Source organism: Myripristis murdjan, chromosome 14 (assembly GCF_902150065.1).
Source record: "Myripristis murdjan chromosome 14, fMyrMur1.1, whole genome shotgun sequence".
Lineage (NCBI taxonomy): Eukaryota > Metazoa > Chordata > Actinopteri > Holocentriformes > Holocentridae > Myripristis > Myripristis murdjan.
Genome location: NC_043993.1, coordinates 6,233,415 through 6,260,088, shown reverse-complemented (window position 1 = coordinate 6,260,088; position 26,674 = coordinate 6,233,415). Strand labels below are relative to the sequence as shown.

At 40.7% G+C, this 26,674-nt stretch overlaps 2 protein-coding genes across 4 annotated transcripts; both read left to right on the top strand.

Annotated features, from left to right (window-relative positions):
• The first annotated feature begins 601 nt into the window (after positions 1–601).
• camlg (calcium modulating ligand) lies at positions 602–9,581 on the top strand. 2 transcript variants are annotated; one of them, XM_030069288.1, is made up of 4 exons: positions 602–921; positions 2,507–2,970; positions 4,014–4,079; positions 4,952–9,581. In XM_030069288.1, exons 1-4 carry the CDS (start codon positions 759–761, stop codon positions 5,141–5,143), a joined length of 885 nt encoding a protein of 294 aa, XP_029925148.1. In that variant the 5' UTR covers positions 602–758; the 3' UTR covers positions 5,144–9,581. The 2 variants fall into 2 exon arrangements, with proteins under 2 accessions (XP_029925148.1, XP_029925147.1); XM_030069287.1 differs by having other exon boundaries at positions 2,504–2,970.
• Positions 9,582–10,273: 692 nt separating this feature from the next.
• Positions 10,274–26,345, top strand: ddx46 (DEAD (Asp-Glu-Ala-Asp) box polypeptide 46). Of its 2 annotated transcripts, none has more exons than XM_030068858.1 (23): positions 10,274–10,414; positions 10,652–10,834; positions 12,010–12,132; positions 12,574–12,661; positions 12,839–13,007; positions 13,153–13,358; positions 14,337–14,447; positions 14,965–15,130; positions 15,326–15,446; positions 15,959–16,134; positions 16,971–17,092; positions 17,865–17,943; positions 19,090–19,172; positions 19,409–19,573; positions 20,176–20,338; positions 21,388–21,581; positions 21,762–21,899; positions 22,142–22,291; positions 22,821–23,048; positions 23,740–23,958; positions 24,843–24,987; positions 25,235–25,308; positions 25,873–26,345. In XM_030068858.1, exons 1-23 carry the CDS (start codon positions 10,398–10,400, stop codon positions 25,918–25,920), a joined length of 3,168 nt encoding a protein of 1,055 aa, XP_029924718.1. In that variant the 5' UTR covers positions 10,274–10,397; the 3' UTR covers positions 25,921–26,345. The 2 variants fall into 2 exon arrangements, with proteins under 2 accessions (XP_029924718.1, XP_029924717.1); XM_030068857.1 differs by having other exon boundaries at positions 13,117–13,358.
• Positions 26,346–26,674: the final 329 nt, after the last annotated feature.

Sequence of the window (26,674 nt, the reverse complement as noted above, 5' to 3'; positions counted from 1 at the left end):
CTTATACTGGATTACAATATATTGAGAGGTGTTTCTATTTTTTAGTCCTCCCTGTTTATATACAATAGGGGGGGATAGAATATTGGAAACAGCTGTCAATAAAATGCAGTCCAGTCCAACAGCAGCACTAACTATGAGCTCAGTGCCAAACATAGAAGTGAATGAACACCTCTGTTACTGTGACAACAAGAAAAGCTGAGCATTATAGGCAGCAGCAACAGGAAACTTTATGGGACAACAGCTGGATTGGATTGCATTAGACTGTACAGGTGGAGCGTTTTGGTAAAGCTCTTAGTGTTTTGTCTAATATGTTATTATAATGCCTTAATAATTATTCATATATTTGATTATTCACCAGTTAAAGGGGAGTGCTAAAAATAATTATCCCCTCCAATCTGAATTGGAGGGGATAAGACTTATTCCAGAAAGGCTTACTGTTTAGTTAAATATATTATTATAATGCTTTAATGATTATTCACATATTTGATTATTAGGGAAATTGATCCAAATGATACACTCCATTGATTTCACAACAGCTGCTTCATTTTTTCCCCCTCTGACCGGAGCCCTCTTGGATGACGTCATAAGTGTGCGCCGCCGCTTCAGACAACGCTAGGTCCATCCTGCTGTGTTTACCGTGACACAATGCTCTGAGCTTTCGTGTTGTTTGTGCGATTAAGCTAGCTACCATCGTAGTTGTGGTTACTGTCGTCGTTTTACATCCACTGTGAGCAGAGGTGATCGGTGTTTATTTCAACATGGAGTCCGCCGAGGCCAACGGCCAGACGAGCCCGGAGGAGAAGAGCGGTGTGTCGGCGGCGCAGAGGAGAGCCGAGATCCGGAGGAGAAAGCTGCTCATGAATTCAGAGGACAGGATGAAGAGGATCGTGGGCTTTGCCAAAAACGACTCCGATGCCAACTGTATGTATAAGGATCACCGCTGGGAGCGACACTGTCAGACTGTTTGTATTTTCCTTCTGAGGTTAATGGGTTAATAATGAGCTCGCAGTGTCTGTCAGAGCCTGGTGTCGTGAGCACTGCTAGCATGGTGTACAAGATCATTCCAGCAGAAATACAGATGTTGCTTAGTCAGCCTGCACCCCTGTGGTGTATACTGTAGTAAAAGGACCCATACTGCAGTACAGGTCCTTTTCATCTCATTTTCCACCACAATCTATGAGTTAAGAGGAGATTACCCCCACTGGCAACTTGGACCATTGCAGCTGCTAATAATTAAGGTTGGGACGATATGTTTATCACTCAGTTCGATACTGTCATAATACATGGGTGCCGATTTGATATGTATTGCGATTCTACAGGTACTGTAATTCAATATTAAGATTCATTGCATTTTTTGTTTTGTTTTTGTATTACTCTCTAGTGTGTGTTCGTAAAGTTTTATGAGCCTGTGATCATCCTACAGGTCACTATAGGTCATTTAATACAGTGATGTCAAGTCTGAAAAAATGGTTTCACTACAATGAAATGGCTGCTATGAGGGTTAACATCATCACACATGAATCAAATGTGGCTCATTGAATCCATAAGAGTCTCAGCTTTCCAGTCAAAGCCAACTGATGCAGCTCCAAGACTGTTTCGGGGGAGAGGGTGGGCATGTCTGCAATGGGGAGAGCCGTGGCTGCCCAGAGAACCCATTTTCATTCAGACGGCTGGAGGTCAGAGGTCAAGGGAACACTTTGAAAATAGCCATGCTAGATTTTGCTGCCTCAATAGCCTTATTTTGGAGCAATATTTAGTTTCCTTGTTGACAACCTTGCATGACATGCTTGGTAATAACGGATTCCTTAGGCCGTCTAGTTTCACATGACACCAGTATCTTTCCTATCTATCAATTCAGTTATTTTGAGAAATCGATTAAAATTTGTAACAAAAAAAATCTAGATCTTTTTTTCCCACCCCCAGGAATCAACAGAGATCCCCTGATATGTTGTGATGCATGATACTTGAGTGTTGATTCAGTATGAATTGTGAAGTTGTGATTCTGTTTTTATTGCGATTCTGTACGTTTTGTTAAATGATTTTAGGATATTGTGCAGTTTTGGTTTACTTTTTTACAAACACTAGGCTTTGAAAAACAGCTGACTCATCCTTCCAAAGACAATCATCTTGAGCTTGTCAGCCAAGTTTACTTTGAGCTTTATTGTTGGTCTAAAGATAGAAATGGACCAGCAAAACAAAAAAACGTGTTTTTTCCTGAGTAATCATAACCTCTTAGGGCAATGTACTCTTGCATATTAGTTGCATTACCACAATAATACCACAACATTTCCATGGATTGCATACAGAAGTGCCCGTGTCTGATTCATCTTTACCTTCTAAATTATTAAAGCCAAAGTTCTACCAGACTTTTGATTTAAAGTGTGGAGGTGCCACATGAATCTCTAAGTTTTCTTCTTTCAGTCTTTAATTGCTGTGATGAATTCTTTATGAATTGCTTTTGTTTGCACCCTTTGTTTTTGTTTTGTTTGTCCTGTCCCTGCAGCAGCAGCGTCCCGGCGTCCCACAGAGCCCCGCTTCCACCTCGACCTTGACAGGACAGACACGTGGCCGTCGTCGTCCTCTGCCTCCCCGAGACTGTCCCCCTTCCTGCCAGAGTCTTCAGGTCTGAGCAGCCACTCACACAGTGCCACCCCGGAGAGGAGGGGTTCCCCGCTGCCCGACTGCAGCGAGCCACTTGGGGGCACTGTGGAGGATGAGGCTGCAGGGGTCCGGCAGAGACCCAGAGGTGAGCGGGCCTCGGACGACCCCAGCGGCTCCCCGCGCCGAGGGATACAGAAGTACTTGTCTCGTTTCGATGACGCCATGAAACTCCGAGGCCAGCTGGCCAGTGAGAAGCCGGCTCAGGACGGGGGCTCTGACTCAGAGGAATTTGATTCATTCAGAATCTTCAGGCTCATTGGCAGCGTCCTCCTTGCCGTGTTTGTCAGGGTTTTTGTCTGCAAGTACCTGGTGAGTCCGGCTGCTATAGACACATTGTTGGTTGTTAAATGTCAAAGGAGTACATCATGTGTTTGGGAGAAGAGCCTTTTTGTCAGCTTCCTGTTAACTGATGAGATTCAACACCAAAATCATCCATGTACAGCCATGAGCTCATTCACTCTGGTGCTCCATGCACTTTAGCATCCCCCTAGTAGCATAATCCAAAGAAAAAAGACTAGTTATGCCTGTAGATTCCTAAATTTTAAAATTTTAATTTTAAAAATAAAATATAATTAATTCAATGTTGCCAATGTAGTCAGGTTTGTTTTTGGACCTACTTCAGGTGAGCAACCACATATTCATTCGCTGCACAGTGATTTTGTGTATAACTTTCACTTCCCATAGCGACAGGGAAAATCACACTCCGAGTTGCAAAGGAAGAGAAATCTTCCAACAGGAAAACTAGTCCCTGGTATTTCAGAACTGTATGCTATTTTTGTGTCATATTTTATGTAAATCTGACCACTCTCTTATACAGGTACCATGCAGTTTTAGAGATGCTACAAGCTCTAATTTTCTCTCTTTGAAATAATGCTAGTGTTGTTTGACATTGTGTATTTTAAAGTGTTGGCATGGAGCACAAAGTGAATGATCTACTTGGAACATGTGGATAATTATTTGATTTCTATGTTCTCATCACTTGAGAAGCAAGTAGGCCACTGGGCCGGCCTCCCAAAAGCTTGGTGTAGCCATTCCTGAGGATGCACCAATGCTGATACTGATTGCAAAATACTAATTTTTAAAGAAAAACTTACATTTATTTCTGATGAATTTCTTAACAGTATCGACGTAGACCACAAGTTTTAAGTCATTAGACATAAGTCATATAATCCATTACAGTTATACAATTCCACCGAGTGAAAAATTGGCAGAAACTCTTGATACCGGCACTGTATCCAATGCTAGTGTCAGTATTGCTGTATCCTTACTGACTACTGTTCTCAGCTGATAACAAACTAGTGTCAATGTGATATTGTTTTAGTAATGCATTCTCTCATATTCTTTCATTCTAGTCAATATTTGCCCCATTTCTTACTCTCGAACTGGCCTACATGGGATTATATAAATACTTTCCAAAGGTGAGTTGGCACCAGATAGTTGTGTTTGACCTTTTTCCTCTCTTATAAAGGTTATACAGATAATACATGCAAATAGTGTGGAAATGTTGCAAATATAATCACAGAAACATATGCATACAAATGTGTTTTTACTCGGATTCTATTGACCATATTCTTGGTTTAAAAAAAAAAAAAAAAAAAAGCTCCTTCTTACCGCAGACTAATTTGCAGGGTAGCTGGTGATAAATGTTGACGGCCTATGAGCTACTCTGTCGGTGTGAATGTGGAGAATTTAAGGCTGCAATATGAGTTTGAGCCAGATTTATCTTCTGCATGTTTAGCTGTGTTGTTCTGTTGTTTCTTGCTGCTTTCCACCATTGTTGTCACTGATTTCTGCAGTGTAGCCTCTAGCCTCACCTTGATAGCCACAACCCACTGGCCAAAATTATTTTGGCTTTTCTAGGGCATTTTTTCGTCTTCTTCATTTACACATATCATGATGTGACATAGCCAATTATCTTACAATATATTGCATATCACAGGTCTGTGTCATGATGCCATTGTTATCATGGGTAAAATATCGTGGCAGTATCACATAGCCAGTTACCCAGTGGTTCCCACCCCTAGTTCATATCATTATAAAATGAATGCTTTGGGGTGCTTTTAGGACTAACGGAGCAATTTGAAGACATCACTTTCGGCTCTGCTAACTTGACTGTTTGTCATTATTATTTTACTTTTCATAGATGAAATGATTAATAAAATATTTTAAAAAGAGATTGAGAATGAAATTAGTCATTTTTGCAGCACTAACTTACCGTTCTATTGTTAGAGAAGTTATATACTGCAGCTTTTAAAAAAAATGTCATACAAAAAATGACTTGTTTCTGCAGGAAGAGAAGAAAACCAAGACCACTGTGCTGACTGCTGCCCTGCTGCTGTCTGGCATCCCTGCTGAGGTCATCAACCGCTCCATGGACACCTACAGGAGGATGGGCGACGTCTTCGCCGACCTCTGCGTCTACTTCTTCACCTTCATCCTCTCACACGAGATCCTGCAGCTCTTCGGGTCAGAGACTCCTTGATTGGCGGGGCGAGGAACACAATAGCCCCGCGCCCAAACACCCTCTCCCTCCCCCCATCTTCCCATTACAACAAAGCATGCTCATTTCCGCCGGCTGATGCGAGTTTGTGGTCGACTCGGAGCGAACAAACCTCACTGCCTTGCCACGCGTCGGCTGGATTCATGCTCGTTACTTTAGCGCTTCAGCTTCCAGTAAATGTGATCAGAAAGTCCAGTGTTTCCTTGTTATTTATGATGGTGGCAGCTCCGTGCTGCAGTCGAGTCAGAGAAACAAAGTGGATGCGCACAAAAGACAATGGCACAGTATTTATTATGCTGAGTTAAACTCAGTTTTCAAGGCCAGAACACTTCAAAACAGCCTTTCAACAATGCAGTAGGGCTGGGCGATATATTGATATTATATCGATTCGGTGACATAAGACTAAATATCGTCTGAGATTTTGGATGTCATAATATCTTGATCTGACAAAAGTGTTGTCTTGTCCTGGTTTTAAAGGCTGCATCACAGTAAAGAGATGACATTTTCCAAACTTGCCAGACTGTTGTAGCTGTTATATTATTCATCTCTACCTGCTTGGTCATCACATCCTCATTACTAATTTCTCGTGTTTAAATATCTTATAAAAACAACAATAGTCATCTCTACTATATCGATATCAAAGTATCGATATCAAACATATTGTGATATGTAATTTTGTCTATATCGTCCAGTCCTACAATGCAGTTAGCACTTTTTAATTGCATTTTATTCCGTTTGGGAAATTAGTTTGCGCTCGGCCTGTCTGACATTGCGGTAGGCAGCCACAGATGAAAGCCTACGCATGAGAAACACTGGAGCCCCTCCACGTCTTCCTGACCTCCAGAGAGAGTCCAGAAGCTGGGGCTGGGTGTCATGACATAATACCAACCAGGGTGGCAAAAGTAACTGCTGCCACCATATAAATGCAAGTAAATTTACGCTGTGGCTGGTAAAACTTGTTTACTCTGCTGGGCATGGGGTATGGGTCTGTGCTATTATAAACCAAATCTGCTGGTAAAATCATAAAAACATCTTATAAAATTTGTAATCCATCAGCCAGACAAATAAGTGGATTTCCTATCCAGTCTACAACACTCTTAATGCCTTTTTTTTTTTTTTTTTTTTTTTTTTTTTGAACATGCACAGTTTATCTCAACCTAAACTGCATTTCACATAACACTGACAAGCCTTCCTCCTCGATGATATTTGTTGATTTTGGATAGAAGAGACCTGTTAGGGCAACATGTTTCCAGTTCATTCATTTAGGAGGTAATCGAACGCCTCAACTGACTGAATTGTATGTGAGGTCATTGAGGTTATTTATCCGCTATGACTGACAGAAACAGTCGATCTCTAAATTCAGCTGAGGGATTAAAATGGAATATGCTTATGATTGACAGAAGCAGGTGATGTCTGTCTCCCTGATATTAAATTTAGATATCAACACCTGATTACCTGTGCTGAGTTCTTGCCACATCTGCATATTCAGCCCAGCTGCTTGGAAAAAATGTTGCCATTTTACATTTCTGCCAACCAAGGACACGCTGAAATGTTGCATTTTCAAATTTCTTGACTAAGATAAAGCCGCATTAGGATGAAGGTCGGCTGCTGGATGGCACAAACAACACCACTTTGCCTCTGCAGACCAGGGTTTGAGTCCCGTGTCAAGCAAAAGGCGTGTTTGTTTTTAGCTAATGCTTTGTAATGTTGATCATGACCTTTTCCTAACTTTACCCATGATGACAAACCTTTTCCTAACCATAACCAAGTTGTGTCTGTAACAAAGTATTCAACAAACACGTGACCTTGATGCAGGCTCCACCACATTGGCTTTAAGACTAAATGTTGATATGCAACGTATTTTTGGTCCAGAAATGTTGACATTTCAATGTATTTGTTGGTTTGAAAAACATAAAATGACAACATGTTATTCTGGCGACTGGATTGGCACCTCAGCCATAGTAGTATAATAAACAAGCTTTGCAGGTTAGAAAAAAGAGAAATACTGGAACAAGATTTTTGTGATGTGGGTGGAGATCCATTCTCTATCATTTTTAGTCAGAGTGGAAAGTTGATGAGGCAGGTTTGCTTCCCATTTAAGGCTCCAGTGACACGGTAAGCTGTCTTGTCTGTAGCCTGAGTGTCTCCTCCAGTTGTAGAGTTGTAGAGTTGTAGCTCAGTTGACGAGAACTAAACGGCTGTGATTTGTCTTTTTTACCCAGCTAACTAGCCAAAAAGCTAATTTAGAAAAACAACTAATGCCGATGCGAACATGTGAGTAACAGCCACTGCTAACTATCCCCCACTAAATACGTCGGCTAGCGGGCAAACCAGACTTATACAGCAAGACGGCAACAACTATCCAACGATCTGACCAGACACCATGATTTGCAAGTTTCCAATTTGACATGATGTAAACGCAAAATCAGTCAGGCTTATTTGTGGCAATTCCCTGTCAAATACCACATGGAAAATAACTGGGGACCTCCAATGTGGCCAGCAATGGCTGTCTTATGCCACCTGGAAACCCTCTGTTGGGAAGGGAGTTTAGGGCGGGCCTCTCGATCAGAAGGTGCACTGAGAAACGTTGAGGGTGGATCCAAGTTAGAATCATTTCGACTCAGCTGACAAAAAGGTGGAATAAGCTTTAAGCTCTAAGTTATCAGTGAGTCAAGGCTGTGATGAGAGCCATGTAGAGTCACTCATCAGATTTTGTGCTTATTCCTTTTTTTTTTTTTTTTTTTGTCACTTTAGTCTGAAGGGTTCTTATCAGTTATTATTCCATGTTTTTTTTTGTTTTTTTTGTTTTTTTGGCACATTCAGTCTAAAGCAGTGGTTCTCAAATGGGTGTGTTTGTACCCATAGGGTTTTTTTTTTATGTTAATTTAAAAACTATCAGGCATGCATAATTCCTTAAATAATTAGCCTATATGACAACAAGTTCAATAAAAAATGTAAGTTTGATAAACCACATTTTATATTCAGCTCTCCCTCTGGGTTTCCCGAAGGTGTCAAATGTGTGTGTTTGTGGTTTACATCTGCTGCCGTGGTCGTCAAGCAAGAACAATGGATTGGACTTCTCTATGTAGGGTTTTTTCCTACCTTTTTTTTTTTCCCCCCCCACTGGTCAGGGGCTGAAAAAAAAAAAAATCAAAGGGGGTACATGATTGAAAATAGTTTGAGAACCACTGGTCTAAAGGATCCTCACCTCAGTGCAAACTTACATGTGCGCCTTTTAAACTTGGGAAGCAAATGCAGTAAATATGATGTCACCATGGCAGTCAACATTGATAAAACACTCTAACTATGGGAGAAACAGGCCTATGATCTGCTTGGGTCCAAACCCTTTGGTCTACAAACTCCCGGCTACTCAGTATACATTAACGATTGAGATGATGAGCTATGATTTCTCCATTTCCATCTCTGTTAGGCCTTGAATCTCTGCAACACAGATGGAGATTGAGTTTAAAAGCATATTTAAAGTATTGAAGAACATTTCAAGATGTTTTTACAGCCTTGTCACCAAGCGCTGTCATGGCTAACAAATGCTGAAGACTTCATCCATTATCTCCAAACCTAAAACACTGAGCCGCTGGCATTGGTCAATTTCCAGTGTCTGTGATTGGCTTCCTAACAGACCTGAGCTGTCCCTTTGAACATGTGGATGGTGATCAACTGCATTTGTACTGAAAAACATCTCACAGGCGATGCTTAAAAGTTCCCTGTTTTGTTGTTGCGCTGTCTGACACAGTGTTCGCAAGGGTCCACCTACATTCTGAAAACTTTTTCCTCCTTCATTTTTTTTTGTCTCAGAAGAAGCATTTATGTCCTTCAGGACTCCGTGAATGTGTAGTGTATTATTTTGCACCATTACAAACTTACAAATCGCAGTAAACGTCATACTTTAATGTACCATACAGAGTGTGTGAGAGATGGGGGAGGGAACATTTTGGGTCTACTGGAAGGTGTGTGTTGTCCCTGCTGTTCGCTGTGAGGCAGTGGGATTTTGCGTGCTTGTGTCTTGGGTAGTTCTGATGAAACGTCGTGTCTCGCTCTGCTTCGTCTCAGCCTCACTCTAACATATACTCTCTCAACTCCTGTGGTATGTTTATGTCCTCTTTCCATACTTGTCATTTTGTCATCCAAATTAATTTATTAAGTTTCTCTGTGAATGTTTTGTTTATGTAAATGAATTGGTGTGATTTACTACTTGTTGGACTTACTTGATTGTTTTTAATAATGTTTACAGAATAATTGTGCTCAGTTATTGAACTGTAATTGTTTTTTGATTATATATTGCGATTTAAAACTCAATATTGAATTGGTATCCACATAATGTAACAGTCTCTGCTTAAAAGAAACATTTACCAGAATGAATAACCCAGGACAATTCAAACCAAATAAATACTTGTGTAACATATTGTGTTTTCCTCACTGACTTGATGTTCTCTGATCTCTGTTTTTACTCCCACTTTGTCCTTAATCAGAGCCTAATGCCTCAGAACTATTGTCTTATAGTAGTTTGTTGATATGGATTCAAGGATACAAGGAAGTTTATTGGTCATTAAACAACAGGTTGTATAATGAAATTAAAATGTGATTCCCTCTTGATTGATTTATTAAACATGGAGGAGTGCAGATGTTGCATTTAGTAGTCTCACAGCCTGAGGGAAGAAGCTGCTCTGTAGTCTGCTTGTCATAATTCACTTTTCATTTCCTTTTTCATTTAATACAGCTGTCAAATTGGGGTAAAGGGGACCCCCAAAGGTCCTCAAAGGGGGTAACAAGCTAAATGTGAAATAGTTCATATTTGCAGAATGTATTAAAATAAGTATTCAAATCATATCAAATCACTCTCACCCATAAAATTGGATTTAAATAGGATTTTCTGTTTTCTCAGCTCTACTACCTCCATAAAATATGAACAGTTTTCAACTCTAAATCAACCAGGAAATCTTCTGGACGGTCCCTGATAGAAAGTCTTTATTAATGAGGTTGAATGTGTCTCTATTTGGGTCCGAGAGACGACAAAATCATCAGATCGCCTTAACAGATTCCAGTCGTGCCTACGACCTCCTGCCGGTAGGGGGCGCACCGTGCCGCCTCGCCTCAGCATTTGAGAGTTGACCTGTCGCGGGTTTGTGACGCAGCCGCTTCAAAGACCCATGGAAACAGCACGTACAAGTTTCGTCGTAAACTGTTGACTTTTTAACACATTTGCGCTCTCAGAATAACAATGGGACGGGAGTCAAGGTATGTAAGGATGCATTCGTTTCATGTGGCGGGTGTTTGTATGATTTTTACCACTTCCCAGAGCTACTTATGAGGTGCATTACTGTGGCTAACACTAGCTAACAGGTCCCGTGCTAATGTGTAGCGTCAACAGACTTTTCATTTGAGCTGGCTCTGGACGGTGGACGGCAGACAGACTGAAGAACTCCTTCACAGCGCAGTTTGTTTGTTTACCGTGTCGTGCTCTTCACTCCTCAGACATTACAGGAAGCGCTCGGCGTCCAGAGGCCGGTCTGGCAGTCGGTCCAAGAGCCGCTCTCCGGACAAACGATCCAAAAAGGACGACCGGGCCGGAAACCGGGACAGAGACCGAACCAGGCGTGAGCGGTCCCGCAGCCGAGACCGGCGCAGGTCACGGTCCAGAGACAGGAAGAGACCCAGGTACGTGCGTGCGTGCGTGCGGTTGTGTGTGTGTTTGTATGTGTTTGTGTAAGCGAGCTGATCAGATGCACTGGAAGAGGCCAGGTCGTGCCTCTCACAGGAGCTGGACCGCGCAGACAGCCGGGTCAAGTCAGCGAGGGCCGGGTTTATCTGTCGATTCGATACTAAAATGATTCTTGGGTACCGGTTCTATATCTACTGTGATTCTTCAATATTGTGATTCTTAGGTATTGTGTTTCGATATTACAACTTATTAGGATTTTTGTTTTTGAATTATCCTTCAGTGTGTGGATGTAAAATTTCACAGGTCACAGTAGGTCATTTTATACAGTGTTTCAAAAATGGTCTCACTGCAACAGCTGGAGGTCAGAGGTCAAGGGAACGCTTTGAAAATGGCCATGCCACATTTTTCTTCATCAAAATGTATCCTAACTTTGGAGCAATATTTAGTGGCCTTGCCAACAGTCTAGCATGACCTGCTTGGTACCAGCGAATTTCTTAGGTCATCTAGCCAATATCTTCATTTTAAATTGATTTAGTCATCTAAAAATCGATTTAAAAATTCTTTGGAAAAAAAAAAAAAAAAAAAAGAATTGTCATATGTAAGTGGATTGTTTTTTTCCCCCACCCCTAAACTCAACCAATAATGCTGTTATTATAAGTCATTATCACTCATTCACGGAATCTGCAGACTTTTTCTGGTTTTCTGTGGTGATTCAGGAGGAAAATCTGAGTGATATTTTTTTTCCTTTTAAGGTTTTAGACAGTTATGCAGTACTATAATCAATCTATTTTTCGTCGGAGCACCGCGGGTGCAGATTCTATTTGGGTCTGGTAATTATGTATGTATCACCAAAACAAGTATTTTCAGCAACAATACTATGCAGAAATAATAGGGGAGGTAATATCTGGCAGCTAGCTGCAAATTGGATTTCCATCAGATTGTGTCCCTTGTCTAATCATGGTTTGGATGACTGCCTCACCAAATGATGTTAGCACTACACATTTGCAGTCAGTGTTACCACAACGAGTATCGTGGCTCTTTGACAGGTCTGTGCTAAATTAATCATGATGGCAATCCACGGCAAGATGCCAGCGGGTTTGGTGTTGTCGCTCCTCATGTTGTTGCTGTGTGTGTGTGTGTGTGTGTGTGTGTGTGTTTCTGTGCTCCCCAGGCGCTCCAGGAGCAGGGAGAGGAGGAGATCCAGGAGCCGAGACAGGAGGAGGTCCAAGAGCAGGAGCAGAGGCCGCAGGTCCCGATCGTCCAGCCCCAGCAAAAGCAGGAAAACAGATGAAAAGTGATAATTCTTACAAATAATCAACTCAAGAAATGTAGACTAATGGGACATTGGTTAAGTTAAGGATGGTAATAGACACATGGTGTAACAATTCAAGGTTGTTTTTCCACATCAAAACAGCTTTATGTAGGAATACACAAAGTGGATGTCGCATGCATAGGTAGCTGGAATTAGTCTGTGTACGTGACGAGGTCCCGCCATTAAAGATTACATGTTTACATATTGACAGTGGAGTTGTTGCAGAGAATATTAATCAAGCTCTAAAGGCATGAAGTTAGTTTCTGGACTGCCTGCCGCAAGTAGTTATATTTATAGCTTTGTGTTTTTTGAGGGTAACTTTTATACCTTACTTGATGCACTTAATGTTTCAATATCATACAAATCACTGAAAAGTAATTCCACAGTACCGTGTTTGTCTCACTGTTTTTAATTTCTCAACAGGTCTAAGAGCAAGGAGAAAGACACCCCTGATACCACGTCTGACAAGAAAAAGATCAAAGAAGAGAAGGAAGATGAAAAGGTTGAGGATGTAAGTTCCACATAACCAGTTCTTACTGATTTCTAGCTGCACAGTAGAGCACACTTGGTTTAACAGCATAGATTATGATCAAACACATATAGGAGTCAGTGCTTATTATGCTTGAAACTGCATGTTTTCTATGTATAGAAATAAAATGTTGAATATATTCTGTTTGTGCCCGTGCAGCAAGACTTTGACCAGAACAAGCTGGAGGAGGAGATGAGGAAGAGGAAGGAGCGGGTGGAGAAATGGAGGGAGGAGCAGAGGAAGAAAGCCATTGAGAACATTGGAGAGATCAAGAGAGAACTGGAGGAGATGAAACAGGGCAAGAAGTGGAGTCTGGAGGATGATGATGGTGAGGAAGCTCTGTGAAGAATAACCAGTTTTACTTTGAGAGAGAGAGCAATTTCCTCAGTTGCAAAAAGATTATCCATCAGAGCTTTATCAAGAATTTTCTGTTTCAGATGATGATGAAGATGCGCCTGCTCCTATGGAGGGAGATGATGACGAAGATGGCGAGGGTAAGGGAGATAGGAAAGAGAAGGAGATGAAGGAGGAGAAGAAAGAGGAAGGAGAGGAGGAGAAGCAGACGCCCATGGAGCAGCAGGCTGAGGAGGACGACATGGATCCCCTGGATGCATACATGGAGGAGGTCAAAGAGGAGGTGAAGAAGTTCAACATGGGAGCTATGAAAGGGAACGACAAGGTGAGTGTCGGGGAATTCTGCATCACAAAACCCCTGGAAACTTACCTTCTGCTGAAATTTGACAGCCTTATAAAAGCAGAGAATTAGATTTAGAGCAGAGAATTGAATGTTTGGCCACACCAGTCTTTGCAGCATTTGTCTTTTCAGTGTTGAGTAGTTAGTAAGTAAGTAAGTAAGTACACTTTATTAATCCCACAAGGGGAAATTCCAAAAATATAACTATGGAGAGCTGTATTTCTTTAACACTGTACTGAGAACTGCACAGGCATGAAAGTGAGTTCTGAAATCCAGAAACCTCAACTGTTCCAACTGGGGCTGCAGCTAACAGTTATTTTCACTGGTGCCAATTGTTTCCCCAATTCATTCATTAAATGCAAAATAATTCCACCTACCCATTACCAGTTGCCAGAGTCAATAGTAATATTTTTAAAAAAAATCTTACTAGGAGCCTCCCAAACCCCCCAAAGTATTTATTTTTTAATTATATGGAATGGATAAAAGCAAAAAAAAAATGTAGCATTTGTGAAATTGTACCTAGCAATTGATTGTGTATTTATCAAGTATATTTACTTGATAAAAGTATGAATTATAAATATACATATTATCTAGTATATTTACTTGACAAATTACAAAAAATATTAATGGGTTATGAAAAATCAAATTCACATAATTTTTAAAAATCGATTAATCAATGAATTGTTTCCACACTGATTCTAACCTCGTAATGTTTTTATATGATGAGACAGTAGAAGAGCACAGAAGGAGAGAGTAGAAGAGATGCTCTCAGGTTTGATTTTAAATTTCTGCGGTCAACAGGATTCCTAATCACTGTATCATCTTCTTGCACTTCCCACATCTTATCATTTTTGCTATCCAGTGTTCTCAGTCTCAGCAGTGTAGGTCCCAGTAAGTGGTGTCTTTTTGGCCGTTTTAACTCCTTTCTTTTGCCAAATTATTTGTTGTCCTGCATCTTAACAGAAAGGAGCCATGACAGTTACCAAGGTGGTAACAGTCGTTAAAACCAAAAAAGGACCACACACTCACAAGAAAAAGGGTGAGCTGATGGAGAACGACCAGGATGCTATGGAGGTGAGCTTTTTTTCCACCATTCAATGTTGTCAGTGAAGTTGGGCTCATTTTAAAATGGTAAACATGAATTTCTCTAAAGCTGATCGGTTTTCTTCCATTATGAATTAGGATAATGCTCTTTATTCCCACATAACTTTAAAAAATCTCATTTTCTCCCCTCACTTTTCTTTTTTGTAGTTTGTGTGCACATAATTTTTATCTAAATGAATATTTCCCATTGTCTTAGTGTTTCCAGGATGAAATAGAGACCCCGATTTCCTAAATGCAGATTGGGCTTAATTTGATTCCAGAATTAAAGTTAACATTGGTAGAAGATGTCAGATTCAGATTTGATCAAATTTGCGGGAACTGTTTGGTTTGTGCCACTAAGGGAAAAAAGTACTGCATTTATGTTATTTGGTATGATCGCACCTTTCTTTCCCTCTGTTTTTACTCTACTTTACTGCTGTTAGACTTGCCCTAAGCTTCTGTGTGTGCATCTGCTAATTGTCTAAAATGTCAATGATGTGTCTGGCAGTACTCATCAGAGGAGGAGGAGGTGGACCTGCAGACGGCTCTGACAGGCTACCAAACCAAACAGAGGAAGGTCCTGGAGCCCGTCGACCACCAGAAGATCCAATACGAGCCTTACCGCAAGAACTTCTATGTGGAAGTGCCCGAGCTGGCAAAGATGACCACAGAAGGTATGTTAACAAAACACTGGAGGATGTTGATTTTTGTTATGATTCACTGAGCAAGCAAGCTGCATGATCTGCTCTTCAGAATTTCTGAAGAGGAGATCGTCGAGCTGGGATTTCAGATACAGTAACAGGTCTGCCCCTTATCCACTACAACTACGTGTCCATATCTTGAGGAATAAAACTGTGTTCTCCATCCAGAGGTGAATGCATTCCGGATGGAACTGGAGGGCATTACAGTCAAAGGCAAGGGCTGTCCCAAACCCATCAAGACCTGGGTACAGTGTGGTACATCTATGAAGATCCTCAACGCTCTGAAGAAGTGAGTCATAATGATCATGGTTATCTCTGTGGTGATTGTGAATGTTTTTGGGACACTGGACAGTTATCGTAGCAATGGGAAAAGAAGAGAGACATCATTAAATATAATGAAAGGATTAAGGCACTCAGTCTGCTTGTAAATTACCTATAACCAGTTCAGTAAATAATAGTTTTACCTGTAAATCGGTTTATTTAGTATCCTTTTGAAATTCACTTCTACGCTCGACAACAGAGGAGTGCTGATTTCACATCATGGAGAGACATGCTCCTCACAAAATATGCAAAATAAATTCATTGAAATTTAAACTTATTCATCAGTATTCATATCCCACTCAGTCTGCCCTCTAACACACAAATACAATTTAAATTCATTTCCCCTCTCCTAGGTCTGCCAAAGTCCAAATGTGTATTCAGATTGTGCAAATGCTTAAATGTAATACTCAGTACTCGTATCCACTGAGCTGCACAGTGTATTGTTGTGCATCTCAAAGTGTTTTCTCTCACCCTGCCCAGACACAGCTATGAGAAGCCCACCCCCATCCAGGCCCAGGCCATACCCGCCATCATGTCTGGCCGAGATCTCATCGGCATCGCCAAGACTGGCAGTGGGAAGACCATCGCCTTCCTGCTGCCCATGTTCAGACACATCATGGACCAGCGGCCCCTGGAGGAGTCAGAGGGACCCATTGGTGAGAGCCAGTCCCTCTTAGTGCTGTCTCCAGACTTCCTCCTAAGGCTGGATGATAGAGATAAATCAAATGTCATGATATTTTTGATCAAATATCTATATTGTGATGATATTGTAGGGATAACTGTTGATACTTTCATGAAATATTTACGCTCAGGAGATTTTGATAAACACTCATTAACTGATGACCAAGCAGGGAGAGGCAAATTAGTTCTGGAAACATTATCTCCTTACTGTAATACATCCTTTAAAACCAGGGAAACACAACATCTATTGTCACATCATGATAGTACAATATTCAAAATTCCAGCCAATATCTAGTCTCATATCACAATATTAACATAATGTCGATATATAGCCCAGCCCTGGTTCCCTCAAACAATTACTGAAATGATTTTTCTTAAAATTTGCTCTTGTCAAATTGAAGACCAGAATAATTGAAGCGGGATGAAGACTAAAAGGAAAAGCTTGGGTGTGGTACTCAAATCCACTGCTTTTCAAAGAATGGGTTCTGCACCCAAAAGTAGGTCAAAGGAAGATTAAAATGGGCCAACTTCATTTAGGAATAATAACCTGCTGGCTCTAATGCCTCCAAAGCATTTCTGCTGAAATACAGTGAAATTATGCGCAACACACCATTGTTCAGTACCCTAAAACAGGGAAGCTTTTTTAGCTAATCCAAAAGCCTCCGAAGTCAAATTTGAACCATTTACTCTACTTGCCAAATATGTTGTTCATGATTTTGGAAAATGTGTGATAATGTGAATCTCCAGAATAGTGACACTGTTTAAAGCTGCTGTTTGTATGTCATCATCTCTCTTCCTCTTCCTCTCACAGCTGTGATCATGACTCCCACCAGAGAGCTGGCTCTGCAGATCACCAAGGAGTGTAAGAAGTTCTCCAAACCACTGGGGCTCAGGGTGGTGTGTGTTTACGGAGGCACGGGCATCAGCGAACAGGTACACACACACACACACACACTAGCCTGCCCTGTTGATCTTATTTCTTTTTTTTTTTTTTTTGGCCCACAGTGGCCTGATCATTGGATTGCAGTCCGTGTGATATCACTGCAGAGCAATACTTTGGGTAAAAATAAATATATAATGTCACTCTTATGGTACGGGATGGTCCGGTCTGTATTTATAAACAGGAATAACTCTGCCAAATTCAGTAATGAAATATGGGACCTATATCTGTGGGTTTAAAATAATAAATAAAATAATTATCAAAATTTAAGGCTGTAAAAAGTATTTAAATGTTGCAAGTATGGTTATTTATCATTTAGGTTTATTTTTGCCATACAGTGTGTTTTGTGGTGGGTGGTGCTTTATGTCCTTAGGTTGATACAAAACAATGTTAGTCGAATAACATGTTATCTGCTTTACTAAACACAAATGGTTTTCATGCCCCTTATCAGTTCATTTTTGATGTCCTCTTTCTTATAACAAGATATCAGATATATATCAGATGTACCCATTTGCAGCTTTACAGCTGTTTTCTTAAATTTTGTGCCTACATGGGTCTTGAATTCAATTCCAGGTAACATTAAAAACATCATAAATGGCAAAATATGGTTTTCTGATCGCTGCTGGTGTCATGTGATTCTGTCAACTTATACAAAGCTTGGTAAAACAGTGGATTACTTTCTGTGTGGGGGGCATGTTTTTGGTTATTAAATTGTTATGTATAAATGCTGAATTTTACATTAATAATGCCATCTTTGTGGTGCAGATTGCTGAACTTAAGAGAGGAGCTGAGATCATCGTGTGCACACCTGGAAGAATGATTGACATGTTAGGGGCTAACAGTGGTGAGTTTCAAACACCTCGCACTCCCACTTCATTAGTCTGTCAGGATGTCAGTACAAATAATCACTTGTGTTGCCTGGTGAGCCTACTGTAACTTTTCTTGCATGGAATGAATGTGATGAAGTGCATAATGAACCAAGCCAGTACCACTTACTAAACTGTTGACATTATTTGACCGCCTTGGGGATCAGTTATATCTACGGCACAGTGACGTGGCCCCTGAAGATAAGGGCGACTACAGGTAGGTGGAACTGGTGCTGCTGCCTCTGTCGCCCCTGAATCTCCAAGCCGGAGTCACTGAAAATGTTGGATATTTGCCACATGGACGTAGACTGGTCAGCATCTCTTACTGTCTCGTAAAATCAGAGGCTGTGCTCATCCAGGGTTCTACAGGGTTACATTTTAATAGCTTGCTCTTGTGAATAAATTAATGCTTACCTAGGAGCCAGAAAAAGGAGCGCATTTGTAACTAAATATTTAAAGCAAGGATATGCACTTTCCAGTTATTTTCACAGATCAAACTCCTTTATACGTTCCAGGTCATTGTAATTATCTGTGATTTTGGAGCTCATGTGGCCCCTTGGAATGAATATCACTGTAGAGCCCTGCACAACACTGAGTTTTGCATAAATATGTACAGTTGGAATATTTTTTAAATAAATAATAGTTGTTGTATCTGACAGTTTTATTCCACAAAATGTAAATTCTTGATTATGCACAGTTATAACAAAAAAAGGGCTTTGTTCTTTCCACACATGCGAGGTAATCTCTAATATGTTTCCCTTGTAGGTGAAAAGGCGCTTGGTCAGATAGTGCTTGATGTGGCTCCATCTCTTGTATTGTATCTTGAGGCTGTTTTCTGACTTTTACAGGTTCCTCGTGCCCCTGAGATGGTACGCAAGACCAGAGACAAACAAAAAGAAAAATACTTAACAACAAAAAAGAAAACCTGGACACTTACAAGTAGTCCATAAAAGAATATGCTGAGCTTAGGATGGTATTTTGTTGCTCTCACGTAATGTCACATAGTCTAGTCTTGGAGAGGGTTTTCTATGTTTGTCAGATTATGTGATGTGTTCTGAAGTAGGTAGGCCCAGCCCTTCTTAAATTGAACTGTGTTTCCTGTGCTCCTCTCCCTTGGTTTGTAGGTCGTGTCACCAACCTGCGCAGAGTCACTTATGTTGTGGTGGATGAAGCAGACAGGATGTTTGATATGGGCTTTGAGCCACAGGTGGGCTTCAACTACATTCATACATCAAAACAGACAATTTTTCGCAATTAATTATGAAAGCTGCAACAGTTAGTTTTAGGTGTTGGTGGCCCCAAAAAAATGAGACATGAAATTTGAGAAAAACCTTCGTTTTTTTTTTTTCTTCTAGTTAATAGTTTAGTCTATATTTTCTTTAAAAAAGATGGACAATGCAAATGAGTAAGCAAAATAAACTAACCTCTGTTTTTTTTCATTAGGTGATGCGTATTGTGGACAACGTGCGTCCGGACCGTCAGACAGTCATGTTCTCGGCTACCTTCCCCAGAGCCATGGAGGCACTGGCCCGCAGGATACTCTCCAAACCCATTGAGGTCCAAGTGGGAGGCCGCAGCGTGGTCTGCTCCGACGTGGAACAACATGTGGTAAACAATCTGTTGATCCGTCATCTGTCTCGCTGACAAGCATTTATCTGGAAATCTGTGTTTTGTCTAGTAGCGTGGTACCAGATGGGTGACTTTGTGGACACTTAGGGTAGACAAGGTTGCCCACATCACCCTATTTATGTACAAGCTATATTCTAAGAATTTAGACAATATACTGATATTTGACAGTATTTAGTTTTTCCAATCCAAGTATTATAGTATGAATTGACATGAAAATTATGTGAGCTCATCCGTTGGCGGCCTTGAGTCTTTTTTCTAAAGGTAAAAAAGAATAGCATAGGTATAGTTTGTATTACTAAATGAACTGAAAACTTTGACAGTTTTGTAAAACCTCATGCCTTTTGTGTGGGCCCATATTTACAGAGTCCAATCCTTGCTAACCTTAAAATTGGTAGAGAAGATCTTTGTAATTTATTTTTTGGATTCTTCCCTCTTCCTTCCACTGTAGCTGGTGATTAATGGTGACACGACCACTCTTTATAATTTCAGCTTGTGTTGACATTTTTCACGGGGTAACCAAACCTCAATTCATTTTCCCCATGTTGCTCCCTTTCTCACTTTTTTTCTCTTTGTTTCTGAAGCTGGTGATTGAGGAGGACAAGAAGTTCCTGAAGCTGCTGGAGATCCTGGGGCACTACCAGGAGAAAGGCTCAGTTATAATCTTTGTCGACAAACAGGAGCACGCTGATGGACTGCTGAAAGACCTGATGAAAGCCTCGTACCCCTGCATGTCCCTGCACGGAGGTACTGGGTTCGAATTAAGGATGCACAGATACCACATTAAAATACTTACTTGATTCATAGGGGATTCTTTTTTCACATACCTCTCCTGTAGGGAGGTCAGAGGTCAGGGACAGTTACAAAGCAAAGCTCTTGAAGTTTGTAGTTGTTTGCTGAAAGACACTTCAGCAGGTCAGATGCATGTTGACAGGAAGACTTTAATCCAGGTCCTCCGGCTGAAAAACTTTCTGTCTAAACATTATGACACACTGCTCAGCTGTGATGAACATAGCAGCTCAAATAATAAGCACCTATACCGTTTTGCATTTTTGTTTTATGTTTACAGTATAGAGAGGCAAGAAAAATGGGTGATAAATAGAGGATACAATACGCTAGAGGACGTCTAACAGGATTTTGTTGATATGTAGTGCATGTCAAGTCGTTTAGTCTTTACACAGTTTATATTACAGTGTGTGATGCAAAACCTTGAAAAACTGGACTGTATTTTGTACTACGGTTTAACGGGATGATTTTTCGAAAGCCTAAATCCTTTTGATTTTTGTCTTTCATTATAAACCCTGGAAATGGAATATGAAATACATATTTTTTGTAAGATATATAACATGAAAGTATTTCTTTGTAACACAATGAATATGTGCAGCGTTGCATGCTGTTTGTCACATATTTCATCCTGCGGTTCTTCTTTGTGGGTTGGGAATTTGCTTGTTGCTAATTGAAATGCATGGTAAAATAAGCAGCTCTGATTTCAACATAAATAAAATATCTTGAGGATAGCATTTCAGTCAAAGCAGGATTTGATTACTGCCTTGGAACACTCTCCAGAAAAGCCTCATCTGAGATAAAATGTGACAGTAAAGTTGACCTGTTTAGATGAAAGGCTTTTTACATTTTCTTTCACTGCAAAGAGCCTTGGACACTTTTTTTTTTTTTTTTAATTCATTCTCGCGGTGCCCATTCTTGAGTTGATTGCTTTCTGCATTGACAATCATAGACCCAGCTAGTGTTTCTACATCTTTGGTCCTTCACAAAATGTATTCCTCTCCTCCTTGCAGGCATTGACCAGTATGACAGAGACAGCATCATCAATGACTTCAAGAATGGAGCTTGTCGTCTGATGGTGGCCACCTCAGTGGCAGCCAGAGGCCTGGACGTCAAGCAGCTGATCCTAGTGGTCAACTACAGCTGTCCCAACCACTATGAAGACTACGTCCACAGGGCTGGACGCACAGGCAGAGCCGGCAATAAGGTCAGTCAGCTCAAATTCACCTCAAAACCTGCGATTTGGACAGGGTGAGCACAGTGAGAGAGTTCATAACATTAAATAGGAATTACACACTTGGATTTAAAAATGAATCCTTTTTTTATTTGTTTAGAATTTTAATCTCTGCATGCCTGTCGTTCTGTCTGTCTTGTGTCTTCCTCGCAGGGATATGCCTACACCTTCATCACAGAGGAGCAGGTTCGCTACGCAGGTGACATCATCAAGGCCCTGGAGCTGTCTGGCTCTCCTGTCCCTCCTGAACTGGAGCAGCTCTGGGGCTCCTTCAAAGACCAGCAGAAAGCGGTAAGATGTGGAATGCAGACCCGATTTCAGACTCTTAGGAGACTGCATATGCATGTTATGATGAGTCAAATGAAAAAGTAAGACTTTACAAGTAGGACCCAGTTGACTCTTTCTTTTGAATAAGTTTGAGACTAAGAGAAATGTATCTTGCCTAGTGTAGCTCTAAAAAAAGATGAAAATCTATTCTTACAGGATTCTCTGTCTCTCTTCCCTTCTTCTTCTCCCTCCCCTCACTCATCTAGGAGGGTAAAACCATCAAGAGCAGCAGTGGCTTTTCAGGGAAAGGCTTTAAGTTTGACGAGACTGAACATGCTCTGGCCAATGAGAGGAAGAAGCTGCAGAAAGCTGCTCTGGGACTGCAGGACTCTGATGATGAGGATGGAGCCCTGGATGTGAGTAACCATACAGTTTGATAATCTCTGGATGCAATTTTTGTTTAGACACATGTATAAAAAGACACACGTATTAAGACTGTGGACTTTCTTTTTTTTTAAAAAAAAAAAAAAAGGGTGTGTCTGTATATATTTATATATATCTCTTTTCCCCCACAGAGTGCATTTGCTATGATCTAATGTAATTTTTATTTGACAGCATCTCTGCTCAAGTGGATGGTACAATGTAGAAGATTTAGGGGAGGAAGTTAAGGTGTCATTATTTAACAGTTCAAAATTATCCAGTTTCTTCACCATTAAATTACTGAATTGTCTGTTTAACATTTCACTGTAACACAACTGCACTGTGGTTTTATGTTTTTATGGATCACAAAAGAACTAATGAACATCCTGAAATTCTTAAACTCGTTCAGCAACAATGAAAAGTTGATCCACTAATAGAAATAGCTAAAGCTCCCAGTCCTCAAAGCACCAAAAAAGAAAAGCAAAATGTAAACATGATCACTTACCCTGCCCTCCTCCCTGCCAGATCGATGAGCAGATCGAGAGCATGTTCAACTCCAAGAAGAGGGTGAAGGATCTGTCTGCTCCGGGTGCAGCCACCGGTCCCGCTGGTGCCATGGCTGCTGCTGCAGCTGCTGCTGGGGGGCTGACGAGTCTTGGGGCCCCCTCTGCCGGAAACATTCAGAAACTGGAGATGGCCAAGAGGCTGGCGCTCAGGATCAACGCTCAGAAGAACCTGGGTGCCGAGGCTCAGGTGGGTACAGTGGAATTGGACTAGATTAGTTGGTAGATGTATGTCTGTCCTCGTTGCAAAGTGCAGAATGCCAGTACAGGGACAGTATCTTTATCTGTGTAAATATTAACCGTATATTCTGTAGAGAATTTACGTGTTGTAGGCTTTTTAGCAGTGCTATTTTGTATTGAAAGTATTGACAGCCATTATTTTGTGCTGATATTCAGTTTTTAAATTACATGCACACAATTGCTGTCCTTTCTAACTGCCCTTGGCCTCCAAAACACCTCCCTCATTGATGTCTATATAAACAAATCTTATGCAAAGGCCAGATTGAGCAACTCCACTAAGATTGCAGGAGTACAATCACCACATACAAGCTTTTTTTTTTAATGCAATTTTAGTCCTTTATGTGGACATACTCTTCTGTGTCTATTTCACATTCAGATAACCACAAGCTAAATTAAACAGATTGAAGCTCTCATTTATCCCACATACTGAAACCCCACTCAAAAGATAAATTCTCCGCCTTATGACCCCTTCCTGGGTGGTTCTCTGGTCTTTACATGGTTCATTTCATGTGTCATCTGTTTTCTATAGTGTGTTCTCTTTGTCTGTGGTCAGTTTGTGCCGTCTTAAATGCCTCCCTGCACCCAAGTTTACCATTTCCCATACAGCACTAATATAAAACTTGATGTCTTTCCATGGACAGGACGTGATGCAGCAGGCCACCAACGCCATCCTGAGGGGTGGCACCATCATGGCTCCCTCAGTGTCGGCCAAGACCATTGCAGAGCAGCTGGCAGAGAAGATCAATGCCAAGCTGAACTACACTCCAGTGGAGAAGCTGGAGGAGGAGCGGCAGGCCGCTGAGCAGGCCGAGACGGTCAAGAGATATGAAGAGGAGCTGGAGATCAATGACTTTCCTCAGGTCAGCAGCACAGAGCCAACGGCTGTTTCTGTATGCCACGATGGCTTATTAGCATTTTTAGTGGTGCTCATAACACCAGTCAGAATGACTGGCTGCAAGCTAGCTCATTAGCTTGTGCTCTGCCACCATAAGGGCCTAGCAATAAAAAAAAAGAAGAAAGCAAAAAAACAAGGGACTAAAGTGTAGAATAATGTACTCCCTAAGCAATATTTCACTTTTACACAAAAATTCATTTTGTGCAAGCTCAGTTCAGTATCACTGCATCAATAGTTTTCTCTGACTGCCCCTTGAATGTGTCATTTTAAAGGCTTTTTTCCTGATAAAGGGCATTCCTTGGACAGCAAACATTTATGGACATATATTATTATATATTTATCAGGGGTGTCACAGTTCAGTAAACCCACGGTTTGGTTTGTATTTCAGTTGATGGGTCATGATTTTGGTTTGTTTTGTACATTTGGGATAAAAAAACAAACACAAACAAACCATTTCCAGTGTTCTCTGTATTTTCTCTTATTTGCAAAAAAATACCGTTTGTCATGCAGAGATTTGGGATAACAACATGAAATCAACAAATATTCTTTCAAAGGCAAAAGTCAACTTAGATTATGAAAAACAAACATTACAAGTAGTTTCAGTATATTCATTAATTCATCAGCTAAGTCTTACAGTGGATTTGATTGTAACACTGCACTTTGCATCTCCCAGTTCAAAATGTAATGGACGCTCACGGTCAGGTAACTCAGTTGCCCAGAAGGCCCAGCCATCACTGTTTAGGACTTTTTAGGGTGTATTGTGTGTTGAAGGTTTTGTTGTTGTTTTTTTACAGTTCTGTTTTACACTCCTAATATTTATATATCTATGAATGCTCTGTTCTCCCTCAGACGGCCAGGTGGAAGGTGACGTCAAAGGAAGCCCTCCAGAGGATCGGTGAATACTCAGAAGCTGCCATCACCATCAGAGGAACCTACTTCCCTCCTGGGAAAGAGCCCAAGGAGGGAGAACGCAAGATCTATCTGGCTATTGAAAGTATGTGTCAGGAGAATCATTTTTCAGGATTGTTATTTTGTTCAAAGACTTTCCAGAATTTTGGAGATACAACTCCCATTTTAGCAGAAATTTTATCTGTATTTGAGACACAAGAGTTAAAAGTTTGGCAGGGGATTTAACACCTCAACTACATACGGGCACCAGATTAATTTCTAATGTTTTCCTATATTTCCTGTGCTAGCCTATGTTTGATTAAAAGTGTCCTAATGTTGCATGTGTTTTCCAGGTGCAAATGAACTGGCTGTGCAGAAAGCCAAAGCAGAGATTACCAGGCTAATAAAGGAGGAGCTCATCAGATTAGTAAGTGCTATCATCTGCTGCTTCACAAGAGAGATGCACTGGTGTCATCGCAGTATTGGACATCACACTGACACTAGGCGCAGAAGTGTTCTGCATCACAGTGTGCTTATTACAAATTTTTGACCACAAGAACCACATCTACAGGAATACAGCAAAAATTCTTACTCAGCAGCTGGATTTTAGATTTTTTTTTTTTTTTTTTAGGTTTTGCATGTCCCTGTTTGGGAGAAATGTGAAGTTTAAGTCATTTTGTTCCAATAACTGAAAATAATAGCATGAATATTTTTGTCCATAAGCAGTTCTACATCAGATGGGGATTTTGGTATTTTCCCATATATGGTTTAGTTCTCTTAATGGGTGTCAGCAATGGAAAAAGCTCTCATGTTAGAAAACATCTGCTTCATTTCTGTTTGGATCAGGTTCTATTGCTTCTGATGTGAATCGTATGGGTCTCTGCACTGTCTGTGAAATATTAATGGAAAACATAAGGAGTAGCTATACAGCAAATACAGTATCAGTTAAAGATGTCGCTCATTGTTTTTTTAATTCTTTTTGCCTTCCCAGCAAAATTCCTACCAGCCAACGAGCAAAGGCCGATACAAAGTTTTGTAGAAGAGGAAGCAAGACTTGGTGGAGTCGTCGTCCATCAACAATCTCCTGTCTTCTACCTTTTCACTGCATTTGTTGCAGAATATTTTAGTATATTTTGTCTGTGGTGACCCCTTCAGTTTATATTTTAGTGTCATTTTGTTAGACAGAATCCCTTTTTTCCTTAATTTCCTTTATGCTTCACTAGGGAAATGAGTGATTTTATACATAGCATACAAAATATGTGATTTCAAAGTCACGTTACCATTTAAAATCACAAGGAGCTCATACTTTGAGCCTCATCTCGAAACTATCTGCAATATGTCTCTGAATGTAAGATAATTTTCAGTCAATGTTAAATAAATTTTGGGGGTCAGTTTTCACTCTGAAGAGACTTAGTGATGTAAAATGTTTTTACTTTTCCTCACAATAAAACTGTGTTGCTAAGGAAATAACGGCGTCCATTTGTGTGCATTCAATCAGCGATACAGCTTGAATTACAAAACAAGTCTTGCCAGCTGTTTTAATTATTAACACCCTGTTGTTTGTATATTATTTATCAGTGGTAGAAAGTGCTGCATAGCCGCTTGTGAAGCTGAATTATCGCTGCAGGTCAGGACAGTGAAATGAAGACTCATGCCGGCTTTGTAGCGAAGCCCCGCTTGTTTGCCGCAAACAAACAGTTGTGGATTACGGTCTGAAAAACAATATTGGGATGTGAAAGTGGTTGTAGGAGGGAGGGGGGACCTCTTTACATTCCCGTCCAGGGATCTGCGCA

Bases quoted from the DNA above. Each gene is read 5' to 3' on its own strand.
- camlg (XM_030069287.1), top strand. From the start codon at position 759: ATGGAGTCCGCCGAGGCCAACGGCCAGACGAGCCCGGAGGAGAAGAGC. The intron at 2,971-4,013 runs GTGAGTCCGGCT...CTTTCATTCTAG, and splicing joins TTTTTGTCTGCAAGTACCTG to TCAATATTTGCCCCATTTCT. The intron at 4,080-4,951 runs GTGAGTTGGCAC...TTGTTTCTGCAG, and splicing joins TATATAAATACTTTCCAAAG to GAAGAGAAGAAAACCAAGAC.
- ddx46 (XM_030068857.1), top strand. The intron at 10,835-12,009 runs GTACGTGCGTGC...TGTGCTCCCCAG, and splicing joins AGAGACAGGAAGAGACCCAG to GCGCTCCAGGAGCAGGGAGA. The intron at 20,339-21,387 runs GTACTGGGTTCG...TCCTCCTTGCAG, and splicing joins CTGCATGTCCCTGCACGGAG to GCATTGACCAGTATGACAGA.